Genomic DNA, 19,358 nt, shown 5'->3' with positions numbered 1-19,358 from the left:
TTCTGTGCGCGGTTCTTTATCGTTGATGGTTTTAAATAGTGGGAACAAATCGGATAAACGTATCATTTTAGACTTGTTGTTTTCGGATGTTTCTCGTTTAAGGTATGCATTTTTGGCTCTCCTTCTCCGATCTATACAGTCTGATGCGATTGAGCATCCTAGTTATTGAAAATTTGACTTTTTAGCGTATGGTCCCATTTAAATTGATGGTGCATTTCAACTTATTTTTGTCAAAACATTTTTTGAGAATTATTCTTTGGATATGTTTATAGTGGTTGCAACGATACTTAATTTAACTTTACTGAGTTTCCCTTTACCGAGTTTAGTGAATGTTCTTTTTTTTAATTTTCAAAAATGTAAATTTAAAATTATAACCACAACAAAAAAACGTTTGGTTATATATTTACATTTTCAAAATCGCCTTGTAAATATATGAATAGTATGATCTTTATTCTTCAGTAGAAAAAATTCCTAAAGCCTCTCACTGGTCTATCTATTGGAACACGTTCATGCAGTTTGACAATTTCGATGCTTAGTTTTTTTAAAATTTATTTTTAGTTTTTTCTTTTCGGATTTCAATTGGTAAATTATTCCACTTCCTAGAAAAATTTCTGCACATTGACCTATCACTCCATTTGGATTGGCACTTATTCTTTGGAAAAAAGTGGACAGTTCTGGAGTTTTTAGTCAATTCGTACTTTCCAAAAATCCTGAATGAGGAGTTTTTGGTTTCTCGACTGCACTCTTTATATTGTGAGAGGAGGTCAATAAATTCAAGAGGACAAACTTTTTAAGGAAAAGCTCTGCTGGTAAAATTTTGCCTTTCAATAATAGAGCTCTTGCACTGTCAAACTTTTTGCGCAGGTGGCAAACCTTTATTCCCCAGTTTTTTGTATATAAACCCAATATTCTTTGAGAGCAATTTTTCCAATGATAGTCGGTCATGTTTTTATCCTGGCTTAGTTTGAGCTTGAATAGTTGGAGCCCTTTCGGAGTGTTTGCTTGTGCTTTTTTTGCTTTGCTAAATTCAATCCATTTTCTATGTTGCCTAAATTTGGTAGTTTTTGAAACTAGTTAGATTACGAATTTTGAGAGTGAAAGTACCCCTTTATTATTGTGAGTTATAATGAAACTTGAGCCGGTAAACGAGAACTAATATTGAGAAATTGGTGAGAGAGTTTAATTCTTGTTATTACAGATTTAATACTGCCATCCCTTATAGTCACCAAGCCACCTCGTAAGATTAAGTTAAGATTCATAGTTGCAACTTGTCTCTTACTTGTGACGACTGTTTTAGCCCTGATGTATGCATCCATATTTGGAAATGTCTCCGCAATCATTCAGAGGCTCTACTCAGGAACTGCCAGGTGAGTCATTTTTATTTAGCCGCGAAGCTTCTGTATTATTGTTAATTTAGCCTGAAAACAGCTAGCCTTGAGCACCATACGCTGAAACTAGATTTCCACTTGCAATTGGAAATTGGATACGACAAAGACGTTGAGCTGAAACTAGATTTCCATCAACAGCGAGAATCCCTTCCAAACAAAGTGAAACATTTGGATCATTTTGCCTCTTTAATTCTACAAAACTTATCTTAATACATACAAAATGGTGTCAGAACAATTTACCCAAATCCGTTTTATCCAATGCCATTTTAACTAATGTCGTTATACCCAACCTGCCATTATACCCAATGCCATTTTACCCAATGCCAACTTTATTTTAACCAATTGTTGATAATGCCAGAACGGCTAGTTAGCTGTCTATATAGTTAAATGGCCGGTGGGACTTGATATGAAACTATCACAACCGAACATCGGGTAATCAAACGAAAAGATCAAATAGCATTGGGTAAGTTGGAATTGGGTAAATGGTAGGTTGGGTAAAATGGCATTGGGTAAAATGGAATTGGGTAAATTGTCATGCAACCGTTATTTTTTAATCTGACCAAATTGTAACCTGACCAAATATAGAATTTTTATTTTCCCAGAATTGATTTCATTTCAGAGGTAGCTTAGCATAAAATACTTAGTTGAGGGATGGGGAGTAAATTAAACATTAGATTAATTAAAACTATTAGAACTTATCTAAATCAGAGAACATGAATATTTCAATCCTCTCGGCTAAAATCAGCTTGATTAATTTAACCACATGAATGGTACTCAGTTTGTTGTGGAATTATCTTAAATCAAGTTATATGTGAAAATTTCTTACTTTGATAATTTTGAAGAGCAGTTGAGCCAAATTGTTGGACAATCTTTAAACCAGTTATAGCTGAAAAATGAATAGTTTGCTCACGTGTTTTGACGTAGATAATCTATTATACTCTATGTTAATGTAACTTTAAGCTGGAGATTCTTTGAGCAATTCGACTGTCGTTAGTCGGTTATGTTTTCTTTTTGTCCTTCAATTCCGATGCGCGTCAAGTGGGTCAATTTGCCGGCTTTGTTTATATGTTTAATTTTTTTCCGAAGTGGTGATATTTGACAAGCTTTTGCTTTTTTTGACAAATGGGTATTCAATTGCTGTTTGTCACAATTCAGAAGTGTTATGTATCGAAATGTTTTTTTTATAATACCTATGGGCATTATTCAGCTCACAGTTCAACAATTGGCTATCGCCTATTGATGAAAATCTTGGTTTAAAAGGAACCGAAAAGTTGTTAACCAATTGCACCACCTTATGAGCTAGAGAATTCATTTTCTGACTCGGCTCTTATAGCGGCTCTTTTTTACAGGTCAAAGAATTGTATTGTTGCGCCGCTTTGTAAGAGCCTTTCACGCTTATTTCAACTAATTGGTGTCATTGAGAAGTCACTTCAGAGTTGACTTTAGTCAGACTAGAGTGATAAAGGGAGCAAAATTTCGAGTAGTTAAATGTGTAAAATTTTTCAAACTACTTTTAAAGTGCAGAGAGAAATTGGTATTTGAAAAGATTTTCGGTTTTGAAAATGAATTTGTTTGGCGTGCGGCAAGTTATCTTCTTTTTGTGTTGTTTTTTCTGACCGTACTCTTGAATTAAGTTTGAAGCATTATTGTAAAGTTGTTGATCTTTATACCATATATTCGCTTGACCATTTTTGTTTTTGACGCTTTTGTTCTAGAACATTCTGTGACTTCTCAACTAACTTTTCAGGCTTCACTTCTTCATTGTGAGTGATTTATATGAAAGTGATTTATAAACTAATATAAAAGTGATTTATATACGAGTATAAAAGTGACCGTTTTTTGACTTTTCGAGTGACTTTTACCATTGACCTTTTGCGTTTTGCGTAATCTAAAGTTCTCTCATTAACAATTTCAAGCAGCTGAACTCAATTGGCCGTGTCACTTTTTCACTTGAAATCTCAATAGTGGTATATATTCCCCTCTAATGAGGTTATTTGAGTCCCCCTAGTGAATTTTCTAAGTCCGATTCAGGCTACCCCCCTCGACTGAAGCCTGAAGCAGGCTACAATTGCTTAGAGGTTCCGCTAATCGTTCGTTAGCAATTCGTCCGACGTTGGTCAGTTATATTTTCTTTTTGTCTTTCAAAGATAGCGCGTTGATGATTTATTTTGACTGCTTTTTGCTTTTGTTTTTGTCTGGCTATTGTTCATTAATGACAGGCGTCAAACACTTCATGAATAAAAAAGGAGAGCACAAATCGTTTCTTGGTTGAAGCAAGTAGCTAATAGTTTAACTTCCCTTGAGATCCGACATCTACGTGAGACAAGATTAAATACTTTCAATGATTTTTTGTAACTAATGATTTGACTTTGAAAACATTTGTTTTGAAAAAAAATTGCCTGCATTGTCGTTAGTTTTCTTACTTGATTTACCTCTGAAATTTTTTACATGCTTTGAGGTTTTTTGGTTTCATGGTTTTTGTGGTTTAGTCATAGTTTTTGTGATTTTGTGTTAGTGTGGTTTAGTTAATTGCACCAAACTCTTAGTGCACCAAACTAAAGAGTTTGGTGCAATTTGAACGTCTCCAAAATTGCTATCTGTTGTCCATTTACTTTTTTCTGTTTTCTGCGAGTGTGTTGCTTACCATCGACCGTCGAATTTCTTTTTTGTAAATGTTGGCGTAATATATTATCGTTAACGCTTTCAATCTTGTTTTCAACGGTTGTTTTTTTTTGTAATTGAATACTTTTCAGAAATCCACTTATTTCATTTTTAATTTTTGTTCATTTATATTTGGAAATGTTGCCTATAAGAAGTTGTTCTACGCGGAGGCTGACAATCAACTTATTACTTTGTTTAATTCTCTAAACTGTAATTCAGGACGAGTGCTATGTTTCAATGAAATCAATTAGAAACGGGATAAAGTTTTAGATCCGCGTTGTTTGAACTTGGCTCTAATGAGTCTTAGTTACCCTGTACAAACATTTTCGCTAGTTTACTGATTTAATACAACTTATATAATAGCTTTGGTTTGTTATGAGGTCTAAAGGTGAACTGAGGAACGCTTTCTTTAATTAAAGGGCACTTGAGGGCAAGATACTGAATTGCATTTCCGAGAAAAAATGTCGGACACGAAAAGCGAGTCAGGAAGTAAGTATTTATAACTCATTATCATTGTTTTCGCGTACTGAAACTAGCAATAGAGACGGCAACTATTTTCTAGCGATATACCCGCTACGTTTTTTAGTTTTGGATTAGGCTGTTTTTATTTTGGTTATTGAGTAATTAATGTAATGTAGCTTTATATATTCGATGGGTTTGTTTGCAGGTACCACACGCAGATGTTGAGAGTGAAGGAGTTCATCAAGTTCCACCAGATTCCGAATCCTCTCAAACAGAGATTAGAAGAGTACTTCCAACACGCGTGGAACTACACAAATGGAATCGACATGCACGCCGTTAGTTCGACAAAAAATTCCTTATTATAAATCTCAATAATGGTCATGTCTGCAAGTACTGAACACCTCTTTGTCCCATTGCACGAATTACCGCAACTTGAGTATTTCATTTTGATAGAATTATGGGATCTCTCCCCCCCCCCCAGCTTAGTGGGCGCATATCATTTGCAACACCCAGACAAACGAGCAATATTTTTACATGGTAATTTACTATGTAATGGCACGTGCTCTGTAGCTGGGGGCGCACAACGTACTGGTTGGGGCACAAACGGAAAATATCCGAATTGTGATTACCCAGCTACGCCTTTTTCAGCTATATCAGTCGACCCTTTTTAGCAAACATCTCCAAATGATCTTTGTGGCTGGTTGTCTTATATCAGATTATTTAAGGGCAGAATTGCATTTCTACTCCAATTTCTCATTGGGATGGAATTTCGGAAAAGGCTACTTTTTGACTAATTTTTTACTCTCTTGATTTTGTAAATTTTCCATACCTTCTTCTAGGCCAAGAAAGTGGAAAAGCAGATAGTCGAGCTATTCTTCTATTTTAAATTATGTGGCTCTTATGTTTACATTATGCGAATTTTTCTGGACAAATGCTTGCTTTCTTTTACTTCTGGGCTATTTTTCCTTGCGTTTTTTAATCTGTTTTTAAATAAATTATCTCAATGATTCGTTAGTGATTGATTGCTCTCAAACGAAGTTTGTAGCAATTATTAATAGCCGTCGTTCGCCACACTCAAATGGCTATAATTTAGGCGCTCTCCTTTTTAAAATTCAAAGAATTTGAAATGTATTGGGGCGCTGTCTTTTGTTTAAGATCTGTCAACACATTTTTATGATTTTTGAAGTCAAATTGGAGTAGTGATTAATAGCCGGCCTCATCTTCTCAGCCGGCAATTATAGTGCTCCTATTTTTTTACTTCGTCGAACAAATGTTTCGCTTTACCTCATTTTGCCATTTCTTCAACATTTTGCGTGAAATCTTTTTGACTTCTCTAGGCTAGTTTCTCTCTTCTCTCATTCTGCTAAAAAATGATTTTGAACATCAGTTGCTCCACAAATCAATTCAAAATGAACAGAGTCAGTATAAAAAATTTAAGTCAAAATTAGAAACAGGATAAACCCATAAAGCCCAATTTTAGATGCCCGCTATTTGAACGTCGTTCCTATAAGTCTTAGTTACCATCTCTAATGCTTATTGGTATTGATAGTAACCCCTGTAGCCTCTTTCCAAGAAACAGAAGTACGTTATGTTAAACTACGAAATGCCATCAAAATAAATGTTCTTTGCCATCAAAATAAAAACGGACTTAAAAAATGTTTTTTGTACAAAAATCTCTTTTTTTCAATATCTTCTATTCTTTCAATCCCAATCATGCTTAGTGGAATCAACGGTGGATATTTTCCGGCAATCTGCCGGATATGTTTTTGGTCACGCCGAAACAGGAAATGGAGCGAAAAAGCGAGTGGTTTTGCGGCGTGAATTTTTTTGCTCTAATTTTGAAGTGGAATGAGAAAACGGTGTTTGAACAAAAATTCGCTTTCTCGCTTGTGGTTTTTTGTTCACATGCGGCAATTTCACTTCGATTTTTGATGTCTTTTCGATTTTTTGGATTGGATTTTTTTCTAAAAGATTTTCCCAATTCATAGTTCATTCTAGGCCTAGTTTTTTTTTGAAGCAAATGGCCGTTTCTTTCTAGTGGTTTTTTGTTCACATGCGGCGTTTTGACATTAACATTCTGTTTAATAATCGCCCTCATCTTTTCAGCCGGCTATTATAGCGCTCCTCATTTTTGTTTACTTCGTCGAACAAAAAAATGTTTCTCTAGGCTAGTTTCTCTCCTCTCATTCTGCTAAAATTGATTTTGAACATCAGTTGCTCCACAAATCAATTCAAAATGAACAGAGTCAGTATAAAAAATTTAAGTCAAAATTAGAAACGGGATAAACCCATAAAGCCCAATTTTAGATGCCCGCTATTTGAACATCGTTCCTATAAGTCTTAGTTACCATCTCTACTGCTTATTGGTATTGATGGTAGCCCCTGTAGCCTCTCCTTAAGAAACAGAAGTATGCTCAACTACAAAATGCCATCAAAATAAATCAAAAAATGTTTTTGTACAAAAATCTTTTTTTTTTCAATATCTATTCTTTAAATCCCATTCATGCTTATTGGAATCAACGGCGGCTATTTTCCGGCAATCTGCCGGGTATGTTTTTTTTTATTTTATCTGTTTTTTTTTAGAAATGATATTCCCAATTCACTCATAGTCCCTTCTAGGTCTAGTATGTTGTTTGGTCAATGAAAATTCTCTGAATTGTACGTCAGGACTTGTCTTGCCGTGTTTTTTAATTCGATTTACTTTTGGATCACGTTTTTCGTTTTACGTAAGTCACGATTTTCACGTTTGCTTTCTGACGTACCTCACTCACTGTTTCAATTGATTGGATTCTCAATTCTTTCACGCTTTGAATTACGCAATTTAGTGAATACGGTCAATGTCAAAAGAGCAAAATCAAAATCAAAAGAAACGGGATAAACCGATAAAGTCCGGTCATTAAGTCATAGTGCATTAGGTTATCAAAGTTCATTAGGGCGATTGCTAGCTGATATTAGTATAAAGCTTAATTACCTTCAATTTAGAAGCTGAAGTAAGCATAGGTTTAGAATCTAACTGAAACTGCTCACAGAATTAGAACAATTTTTGAAACTTTGCAAAATTTTTTGTCAATTTCTATCTCTTTTTTTTCTGTTTCAATCCCGATACACTTCTAGCGCGTCAACGGCCGCTATTTTACGGCAATCTGCCGGCTATGTTATTATTCCTGTTGGCCTTCTTTTTATGTCATTTTTTACTCGACCGATTTTTCGTCCGACCCATTTGACCTTTTGTCCTCAAAAACGGGGTAAACAGGTAACACCCAGCTGGCATTAAGTGCTCTTAGAGCCATTCAGCTCACTAGTCTTTAAGTATGCGATTCACAGACACTGTTTTAGAGACTTATATTTATGGTGCGAAGGGCGGTTCTTAGAAGTTGACTCCCAAATCAGCCCCCCTCTCACTTCACCGGCCCCCACCCCCCCCAATCCCCACCCGTGCACATCGTTCAGGCCGTAAGGGCCCCCTGCAGCCAAACCCCCCCTCCCCCCGGGTGAAACCCCACTGCGCTCACCTTATGCCACTTCAATTGAGCTAAAACTGGCCTCACTAAAGCGATGCTAGCTACTGACGAAGACAGGCGGTCGTTTGAGAGCAATTAGCCCGACATTAGTCGGTTATGTTTCTCTTTCTATAAAACTTTTTTTTATCATTTGAACAGAAAACATGAGTTCAATACTATGCTTTCAATACTATCAGACAGACTTTAATACTATGCCCATTACATGGAACTGCTAGTCAGTTTGATGCAAGTTGGAGAGTACTAACACTAAGTTCAATCAAAGCTTGAGAAAAGTGACCTGCGATAAGGTTGAAAACGTTAGTGGGTTATATTTTTGAATTGTATTCCAACTGTGTGGAATATGTGCAAGGTTTTGATTTTAAAAGGAGCTACAGTTTAAAATTTTATAGTTTTTTTGCTCTAGCTTCGATGAAATGTGTAGGATCTTTTTTGCATAGTTCTTGTTCTCAGTCTATTTTAAATAATTGGCCGATAGTGTTGTTAATGATTTTCGGATCTTTTCCGTTTGTGCCCCCTCCCCAGTACGTTATGCGCCCCCCATTTAAAGAGCACGTTTCATTACATGCTAAATCATTATGTAAAAATATGGCATGCGCGTGGGGGGGGGGGGGGGGGGGGTGGGGGAGGGAGGGAGGGAGGGAGGGAGGGTGGACACAAACGGAAAAGATCCAGATTTTCATGTGCAAACGATAGAAAAGTTTTGTTGAGTAGTCTTTAAACGCCGGCTGAAATTTGATTTAACAAATAGCTATTGAATCGATCATCATAGAGTGTTCCAATATTCTTTTCAGAAATCTTAATAGTTGTATTGGATCTTAATAGTTTTTGTCGATTATCATTATAGAAAATCATGTGTATGAGGTTAAAATTAATTTTATTGAATGTAATGGAACGAGCCTTCGGATTATGATATTATTAGGAAGGCTAAGATTAGATCATCTGGAACGCTTCGGAAGCTGACTAGAAATAAGTTTTTGGTAGCTAGCTGTCTTCTGGGTACAGAAATTATGTAGTACATCAATCCTCTAATTTCTTTCCGTTTAAACGTTTTTCAGGTTTTAATGTGACTTAAATTTTTCTTTTAGTCGGAAACGAGAAAGTGATTTATATAGATGTGCTGTCCATCCATGTGGACTTTTTTCCCGAAAATTAATGATCGAGTTTTTTTATTCAATGGTTAACTAGCAATGTCTATGTAATCATGCTTGGTTTCATTTCTGAGTTTTGAGAAGGTTGTTAAGCAATTAAACAAAGTAGAGCTTCGCTTCGTGTCAAGTTGGAGTTTCAAGGGGTCTAGAAAAAAATTGCTAATGAAACACCCCAAAACATCCTTAATTTTAATTGCTCTTTGCTCTACCGTTTTTTTTATTCAGACCTTGCTGTTTTTTTAATTGCTTTTATTGTGCCAATATCGTCTTCTTTCTTTGTTTTGACAGCATTTTGTTCAAAAAATTTAAACTAATGCCGTTAACAGGTTGTGAGTTCGATTATTTCTGTTTTGTTTTCAGAGTTTTTAATTGCTCGAACAAAGTTTGAAGCAATTGTTGTAAACGTGTAGTTTTTGTGCAAAGTTCTTGCGTGATCGCTTTGATTGTTTAGCTAAACAGATGCTAGAGCAGTTAAATTAGATTTTACATATCCATGAACGGGATAAACAGGTATGCATGAGGGCATTCGGAGTCTTAAGTTTTAAAATGTAGGATGCCTTTGCTTTGTTCGAATAACGTTTTATCTTCTAGATTTCCCCTATTTTTGTTGTAAATGAATATAATCTGGCAAGTTTTGCTATTCACAATTTTAATTGGTTTGATAAATGGTTTCATGAGCTTGTTATAGCGTGTTTATTATTTTCTAGCCTCCTTATTTTAACTACCTTTCTCTGATCTCAGCGTAGCTATTTTGTGGTTGTTTTCTTTCTTCTGATTCTACTCTTTCTAATTATTCGTTTTGCCCTTTTTAACTTAGAAAACCTCAAAAGAGCGGTTTTTCTCACCTGTTGATGCCTCTCATCAGCTGAGTTTATGTGCCTGACGTCATTTGGTACAGTCATCTGCACTGAATATTAGCTGAATTGTATGATGTTTTTAATAATAAATGATCCATATCGCTCTTTAAGGGACTGATACCTTTTCAAGGGCAATGAAGAAACATTATGTAATTAAAGCTTATTATTCATTTTTCTCGAAGTTAGGTTAAACGTCTGTGTCGTTATCAAAACTTTTTTGCTGGACCGTTTTAGCGCATTTGTATTAGAACATGCTTTCTATTTCAATTATCGAGTGACTTTTCACGTTTGACTGTTTGATTTTTACGTTATAAAAGTTACTTTTATTCGAAAATTAAATCTGTTGCTAAAATAAAAGCGATTGTAAGCTTGGATATTATAAGACTCGGATAGAGTGGTTAATAATTCAGTCTAGAATGCCAGGGTTTGGGGGGTTCGAACTGCTCTTTAGACGAACTGCAGCCATAAATATTTATCTAAGCTACAGCCTCTCTGAATTAAATAGCCGCGCTTGCTCGAGAGAAATTTGTCCGACGTTTTTCGTTTTATGTTTAGCCATGAGAACATATTTCTGGCATCGGAAGTAAATTTTCCAAGATTTTGTTTTCAGTTTTTGGTAACTATACCCTGGCATCGTGGGACATCATCGGAAAATCATCTGTAACTTCTTTGTTTCAATCTTGCGGTTGGATCGGCAACATTACTATAGGACATCTCAGTTTTTATAGTTTTTAGTTGCTTCCATCACTGCAGCGATAACTCTGTATGTGTTGGTATCTATTTACCGTAGCAAGCAGGTCGATTTAGCAGCCAAATTAAACTGTCTACGGGCTATGTTATTCTGATATAATTTAGAATGCATCTACTTGGAGTGAGAATGCACGGGTATTAAATGCACCATAACGAATATTAATAATTATTACTATTATGCACCATAACCTTCAAAATGTTATTCTGCACCATTCGCTTATTAACTAGAAACTACAGTCCCCATTTTCTTTTTCTCTTTCAACATAAAACATCTGTCGTTGACCTTTCTTGATAAAAGAATCAAAACTTTTAATCAAATATTTTGGCCTTACGACTGGGAAGATGAGAGACATCCTTACAGACTGTTTTTATGTCATTCATTACCTTGTGTTTTTTATTCGTGTAAATGCTGTTGCGCTTTCAATGGACTACGAACCTGCAAACTTAAATAACTCAAAGCTTGAAAACTTTGAAAAAGCTCGTCGCAAAATACAGCCCTTCCGAAAATTGGCTTTTTATTAGAAAGTATTGTATAACAGTATTATAACATAGATGTATTTTTTTTCTTGACCAATGTAATCTTTTAGTCCCATAGCCTAACTCATATAAAAATTGTCTCTTCGTGTTCAAATAGATTCGATTTTCGAAGTGATGACAATTACGTTTTTTTTTTTGCGTTTCAGGTTCTCAAAGGGTTCCCCGACTGTCTGCAAGCTGAGATCTGTATGCATTTGAATCGGAATCTACTCAAGGGATGTGCGGCTTTTAAAGGTAGGCTAGTTGGCTTAAATGATGTAGAAGGGTTTATATTAAACATAAATGCTAGTCCAAATGTCGATCAGTGATGTTGAACTCTGTAATTAATAGCCGCCCTCATCTTCTCAGCCGGCTATTATAGCGCTCGTATTTTTTTTTACTTCGTCAAACTTTTTTTCGCTTTACCTTTTTGCCGCTTTTTCGACATTTTGCGTGAAATCTTTTTGACTTCTCTAGGCTAGTTTCTCTCTTCTGTCATTCTGCTTAAAGTCCTTTTAAACAGCAGCTGCTCAGCAAAGCAATTCAAAAAGAAGAGAGTCAGTATAAAAATCAGAAATAGAATTCGAAAAAAGTCAGAAGTAGAAACGGGATAAACCGATAAAGTCCATTTTTAGATGCCCGGTACTTGAACTTTTTTCTCATAAGTTTTAGTTACTATCTATAATGCTTATTGGTATTGATACTAGACACTGTAGCCTCTCACTGAGAGACAGGAGTATGTTCAACTACGAAATGACATCAAAATAAATCGCACTTAAAAATGTTTTTGTACAAAAATCAATTTTCGTTGATAGTTTCTTTTCTTTCAATCCCAATAGAGTTATGGGAATCAACGGCGGCTATTTTCCGGCAATCTGCCGGGTATGTTTAATTATTGGAATATATAAAATTACACGCTGCCAGCTGGTTTTTACCCAAAGAGCTCTTCAAACTATGGTTATATTTGTAGTTCTCGTTAGATGTTAATTTTTTGATTTGGGCAAAATTTTTAGCTGCAAAGCCATAGGCTGAGCTGTGATCGAGGTTTTCGCTATTCAATGATTGAGTTGTATCGGGGCGCTGTCTTCCCTTAACGATCTGTTTACATATGTTGATGAGTTGTGGAGTAATATTGAAGTGTTTCTTCTGATCACGCCGAAACAATGAGAGAAGCAGAAACGCTATTGGTTTATTCACAGCATGCAAATTTTTCACTTATTTTTTGTTAGTGAATAAAAATGCCAGACTAAAATTTTGTTTTCTCGATCGATAGTTCTTTTTCACTTGCGGTAATTGGAATTCTTTATTCACTGTTTAAATCGAGTTTTTTATCGGTTTTTTTAACATAGTTTTTCCTATTTCGGGTCTAATTTGTTGTTAAGTCAGTTTAAATGTTTTTAAATTTAATTCAGTTCTTGCACGGCTGTCTTCTTTGCTTTGCTATCTAACTCTCGGTTTCTGTATTATATTTGTGAGCGCTGTAAACCTGAAAAGTAAAATTTTTTGTTATAGCGAAGCGGTAAGCTGAGCGAAGCTATATTGCGGTGCTCTTGGTTTTTTTGTTTCGTCGTCTGACGCTCTTTTTTCGTTTTACATTTGTTCACACAGCAAAGCTGAAAAAGTCAAATTTGTGATTTACTTCTTCCTCTCACTAACGGAATTTGCGCGCGTGACGTCATTTCTCACTCGCTTTAGCAAAAGTTTTTAGGTTATTTGCGTGATTTGATTTTGATCATACGTGACTTACCTCACTCAATAAAATGACTTTGGCACATTAAAACTTCAGTCTAGTTTGAGTTTGTTTAAGGTCAAAGGAACTCATTTGTGCAGTAAAGGTCCCTAATAAGAGTGAATTGCGGAGTGAATTTTAACAAGCTTTATTAATTTATTGCTGAATGTTTTTTACCTAGTTTTTTGAGCGGCGTGGATTTTTTTTTGCAATTTAGATCTGTATCTATTTCTATCTCTAGTATATGGCACGCAGGTCTATTCTTTCGCAGCTGTTCCGGCAATCTGCCGGCTATGTTTATAGATTGTTTGTTACACTTGTTAGTAGTGATAATTGTTTCGATCTTATATGACTTTGATCGTAAATTTTAACGCCGGTATGAACATGAATTGTGGTTAAGAATTTCATGGTCAAACAGGACTTCCATATAATAAAAATAGTTATCAATAAAGCACGGCGACGTGACTGCAATTAGATTTGTGACTTTCTGTACGAAGGCTATTTTTAAAACCTCTGAATTTCCTAGATAAGTTTTATTATCAATTATTGTGAACCTGTGAGTCTTTACATGCTTGACTGTTTTGTTCCAGGAAATTTTGTGTATTTCACTTCTCGAGTGGTTTTCTCACGCGTAACTTATTTGCTCCTTTTTTCAGAGTTCAAGTCTGTTGCTAAAACAAAAAGGACTGAAAATTTGTATCGTCAGGCCATGACGAGTGGTTTATATTTAAGTCTCTTACACCGGAGGTCGGGATTTTTTTGCACTCATAAAAAAGTTATCTGGGCTGTCGTTGGAGAGCCATTTTTCTGAAGTAAGACGGTTTTTGTTTTGTTTATAATTGGCTACCTGTAAGTATGTTAAGCAGCTGTTTCGGCTATCTGTTATGCTAACGATTAAAATTTATTATTTATAGCTGCCGTCAGCCTCTCAACGGCTACTATTTAGGTGCATAGAAACAAATTCTTTCGATTTTTGTCTTCTCTTTTCTTCTATTGCAATCCTTTTGTGCATAAAGGGGGTCAAAGGGGGCTTTTTCCCGCTATTTATTGGCTATGTCATATTTATAGCCATGTGTATCAGAACAACAAAGGAGAGTGCTTACGAAAAATCATTTTTCGAATGTCAATTCCTCAATGATATTAAATTTTGCTTCCGTAAAAAGTGTTTAGTAGCCGCCGTCAGCCTCTCAGAGGCTATTATTTATGCGCTCTCCTTTTATTTCAATTACTTACAATGATTTTGAGTTGTTTTGGTACGCTGTCTCATTTTAAAGATCTGTTTACTAATTTTGAGACTTTTTGTTGTTAAAGAGAAGTCGAATTAGAGTAGTGATTTGAGTCTCGCTGGAGTAATAAAAGGAGTAGTGAGGCGTGAATATTGTTTTAACTGCTTTTCAATTTTCCAGTGCGGCTCATGTACTTGATTTTTACTGTTTGTCTTTTTTATCCTGTCCGATTAATAACTGGTCTCAATGGCACTCTAATAAAACATAATTGAAGGTGTTTAAAAATTTTGTTTCCTATCTAACGTTTTAAAAGACTTCTACACTACTTTTTCAAAAACTATCGCTAATTTCAGAAACTCGCTAAAACATTTTTAAGTTTGTATTTCTTTATGGCATGAAGTTTGTTCAAATCTGGACTTCTTTTGCTATGTCTGCTATGTTTTTCATTCGTCTTCTTCTTTGACCTTTGTTAGGACAGTCTTATAACGCGTCGAGAAGTCAGAGGTGTTTTTTGGTGACTTCTAACGCCCAGCTGTTGAATTTTCGTGCTCATTTTTGCTTGCAAAGAAAGGTGTCTTTGATATGATTCTTTTAAATGAGAAATTACATAAGAGTTTGTTCTTTTTTGAACCAAACGTTTTGAGCAGTTCACTTTTGTCCATTCTATTGAAATGGAAAAAAAACTTCACTGATATTAAAATCACTGGAATAAACAGCTGTCATTTAGAATCAGTCAAATTATAATTTACGAAGCATTAACTACAAAAAGTTATCTAAATTAACTACGAAAAAAAAATTCCAATCAACTAAATACGCGAAATATAATGTAGTTATTTAGCTTGTGCCATTAGTTGTTTAGTGGGACTAGAGCCCGCAATCTTGCCATGCCTCATTTGAGATCAGTCAGCCCCTTTTTTTAATTTGTTCTATGGCGAGTGCTGCTACAATTGTGATTTTACTCATTTTTGTCTGACAGATTCAAAGCCAGTGCATTGTGAAATGCTACCATTGTTATGACCACTTGTTACCAACAAGATCCTGCCTTTAAAATTCCCGCAAAATTGACCATGACGAAAAAGGAAAATAAACACGTGATAGTAACAACGATTTGATTGGGTAGCTAAGCTATGATTTAATAAAACCCTTTCAATAGTTACTCGGTTTTCTCCAACCGACTACTGGGCTTCCACGACAGCACTCATGCGGTTTTTTTTCTGGCAAACTGGCTATTTTCTGCCAGCTATTTTATTAGTTTGTTCGGCTACTCGTGATGCTACAATTGTGATTTTACTCATTTTTGTCTGGCGGATTCAAAGCCAGTGCATTGTGAAATGCTACCTTTGTTATTACGACTCATGCATGCCTGGCTATTTGGTGTTTTGTGCAAATGTTGTTGTTTCCAGATGCTAGTCCTGGGTGTCTGCGTGCCCTGTCAATCAGATTCAAGACTACCCACATTCCCCCAGGAGACACTCTGGTCCACAAGGGAGATGTACTTAGCTCTCTCTACTTCATAGCCAGAGGATCAGTAGAGATATCCGAGGATGATGTAGTTGTCGCCATATTAAGTAAGTCTTGTCTTGGAGAACATTTTTTGGATCTATCCATGCGTACGGTTGGCAAAAAATGAAAACGTTTTTAAGAAAACGTTGAATGATTTCTTGCTCTCACAACATGAAAAAATTCCTTTGAATAGTAAGGTAGGAGCTTTTAAAAGGTTTTATTTTTAGGAAGAAAACAATCGGAAGAAAATTTTGTGAGTCTTTAAGAAATTTGTTGATGTTTATTATTTTTATTTTGTTTGAATGATTTGAAGTATTTTTTCAAGTTTGAAGTTTGAATGATTTGAAGTTTCAAATATATTTAACCGTATGGTTATAATTTTAATTTACTTGTTAAAAAAACTGAGGGCAAAATCAGAATAGATCCCAATTTTTTGTGTTAAACTGTAGAGATCTGGCAGTTGAGCAATTTGAGTAATGTAGTATATGAAATACTGAATGTACACCTCCAACCAATCAGAGACTGAGAAGACTCTATTCTCTTATATATAGTAGTTGCACGGCTGACTTCAGTCAGTCTTGTAGTTATAGTTGAATACACCGCGTGTATAATCAATACCTTGACTCCAGTGTTAACTATATTATACACCGTTATAATTGAAGTATTCCTTCATTGTTTTTTAGAGTCGGTTAGTCTGACAAGACCTAGGGAAATCTACTTCGCGCGCAGAAATAAGTAGCCCTAACTCTAATAAAGCCCTAACTCTACTTTAAGGCTGTAAAAGGAGCCCAAAAAGGGGTCTCCCTTACTAATATGATCTCTCTATAAGGTAACTTTAGAGCAAGTATTGCGAATATTGTTGTTTTAGGCAAAGATGACATTTTTGGGGATGGAGAGGCATTCTGTGAGAGCAAGAGTATAGGGAAGAGTAGATGTGTGGTGAATGCACTGACATATTGTGACTTGCACAAGATAGATTACGATGACATTGCTGAGGTGCTGGACATCTACCCTGAATTCAAAGAGGAGTTTAGGAAGAATCTCGAAGTTACCTTCTCTCTCAGAGACGTAAGTTCACTTGAGTATTTCTTACTAGATCGCAGCGTAATTTTCAACTGCTCGTTTATGAAACTGCTGTTTTTCTCATCGATTGTATTTTTCGTGGAGAGACTGTATTGACTGTTAAAACGCCATAGTATGAAGTCGCTGTGCAGTTCTGCGAAAGAGTATAGCTCACTGAAACCACTGCGGATAATTTTGATATTGAATTAGAGTCTCTGTGTTCTGTTTTAGCCGGGAAACTTGCTGTAAACTTTTTGTTAAAAACTTTTTAAAACTTTATCTTATGAAGCAAGTCCAGTTTTTCCAAAAAAAAATAAAGCCAGTTGATTAAACATTGATTAATTGGATAAAAGTCCCTCACCTGTAGATATCATGAACATCATGACCAGCATGTTTTTATATAGTCGTAATATTTTTATGGCTTCTCTCAGACTCAGCTAACAAAACTTAAAACATATTGGTATAATTAATTTCATGTGTCATTGATTTAAAATAAAGTATTTACTGAAGGATTTTTATGCAAAACATCTGTCATAGTTCATCAGTCACTGTTCATTAGTCATTTATGGTAATTACTTCATTGTTAGTGTCCTTTCATCCCAGGAATCTATCCCTTCACTTTGGGGACGATAGTTTCCCTTCCTTATATCTCAAACAAAATTTAAAGCAATTAAAACAATTAAGCTATTCTGTAACTATAAGCCGCGGATAATAGTGACATTAAAGTTGTGGATAATAGCGACGCGGATAATGGTGACAGACACCAAAATTGCGGAAATTAGTGACGTTCAGATTGCGGAATGTAGTTGCAGTAACGGGGATGTTAGTGACGTAAGTTTATGGTTATTATAGCTGCAAAGCTGTAAGCTGAGCGGAGCTATATTGCGGTGCTCTTGGGTTTTTTTTGTTTCGTCGTCTGACGCTCTTTTTCATTTTACATTTGTTCACACAGCAAAGCTGTAAAAGTCAATTTTTCTGAATGACTTCTTCCTCTCACTAAGGCGTTTGCGCGCGTGACGTCATTTCTCACTCTCTTTAGCAAAAGTTTTTGGCGTTATTCGATTTTGATCATACGTGACTTATTCACTCAATAAAATGACTTTTGCACTTTAAAACTTAAGTTTAATTTGAGTTTGTTTGAGGTCAAAGGAACTCATATGTGCAGTAAAGGTCCCTAATAAGAGGCTTCGGCGGGATGAATTTTAACAATCTCTATTAATTTATCGATGAACAATTTTTACCTAGCTTTTTTAGCAGCGTCGATTTTTTCTCCATTTAGATCTGTCTGTTTCTATCTCTATTATACGGCACGCAGGTCTATTCTTTCGCAGCTATCCCAGCAATCTGCCGAATATGTTTAGTGAATAAGAGCCGTCCGTATTTCCCGCCTGTCATCAATTTCCGCAATCGCGGGTATCAGTGACGAATCGTAGCAACTTTGGGAAAATTTGAACTAGTTTCCCTTGCTGTCACTGTTGTCCCTGAAAGCCTATAAAACCTACTGCTAAAACATGGGGGGCGGAGAATGCTGAAATTTGCAAGGAAATTTGATAGATTAAAATGTAGGTTCGGCAACATAACCTTTTTAATGGCTTTCAAGCGAAGTTTGTGTCAATTATTTCAGTCCTGTTGGTCTTTTGATGCTATTTTTCGCTTGACCCCCACAGCAACCACCCCCACCCATCTGCGCTCACCTCACACTACTTCATATAAGCTAAAGATAGCTTCGCTAAACTATGGCTAGCTAATGACAAAGCCAACCGCGTAATGACGAAGCCAACGGTCTTTGAGAGCCATTTGCCCGACGCTAGTCGGTTATGATTTAAATTTATCTGGAATGAGGTGTCTCATTTGCGTGTCCTTGCTTTTGTGAAAAGTTTCTACTCGGCCATTTTCCTTTTAGAGTTTGTTTTTTCCCTTGCTTGATCAACTTCAATTTTCGTCAAAAGAAACAAGATAAAATGGAAGCTCTGGGACTTCTTTACTTTTTGTAGCGCCCCCAATACAGCAGGCCTCTCTAAGATTTGGCTAGGTTTAGTCGAATCCGACCCCTCGTTTGTCTTTCGTGAGAGTTCGTCTAACGGTAGTTAGTTAAATCTCGGTTTCTTGAAAATTGTTGTGAAGCAAGCTGCCATAGTTATATCATTACTGTTTATAATAGTTTTGTTGACTAAAAGAACGTCAAAAATGGTGTTTTTGACCAACGAGATCTGATATTTGTTTAAGTCGTATCGTGGTGTTGCGAGAATCTGCCGAGTATGCTTTTTGACGGTGTGGCCTAAGTGCAAACGCATTTTACCGGTTACGTGGTTTATTTGTTACTTCTTTCGCATTCATGATCGTACCAGGAGACCAGTTCTCCAACAGATACCGAGAGGTATTTAAGATTGCTCATGCTAACTTACTTTCCATCACCGACATTTACATAACCTCGAGTTTTTTTAAATCTGTATTTCCATTAATTCATAGCAGCGAAGATTTAGGTTGAGCATAACTATATTGCTTTCTTTCTGGTTTTTTCGCAACCCTAAGAGG

The 19,358-nt window shown here is 35.8% G+C and overlaps 1 protein-coding gene across 1 annotated transcript in view; it reads left to right on the top strand.

The window, feature by feature from the left end:
• The window catches only part of LOC142350954 (voltage-gated inwardly rectifying potassium channel KCNH2-like), a 349,390-nt gene that overhangs the window by 304,065 nt on the left and 25,967 nt on the right, over positions 1-19,358 (top strand). The window contains exons 21-25 of the mRNA XM_075402980.1: positions 1,298-1,367; positions 4,717-4,846; positions 11,471-11,558; positions 15,662-15,826; positions 16,630-16,829. Coding sequence (XP_075259095.1) covers positions 1,298-1,367; positions 4,717-4,846; positions 11,471-11,558; positions 15,662-15,826; positions 16,630-16,829 — 653 coding nt within the window. The remainder of the gene's footprint in view (positions 1-1,297; positions 1,368-4,716; positions 4,847-11,470; positions 11,559-15,661; positions 15,827-16,629; positions 16,830-19,358) is intronic.

This window comes from Convolutriloba macropyga, chromosome 12 (assembly GCF_964194025.1).
Source record: "Convolutriloba macropyga chromosome 12, txConMacr16.3, whole genome shotgun sequence".
NCBI classification, from domain to species: Eukaryota; Metazoa; Xenacoelomorpha; order Acoela; family Convolutidae; genus Convolutriloba; species Convolutriloba macropyga.
This window is presented reverse-complemented; position numbering and strand designations above follow the sequence as displayed.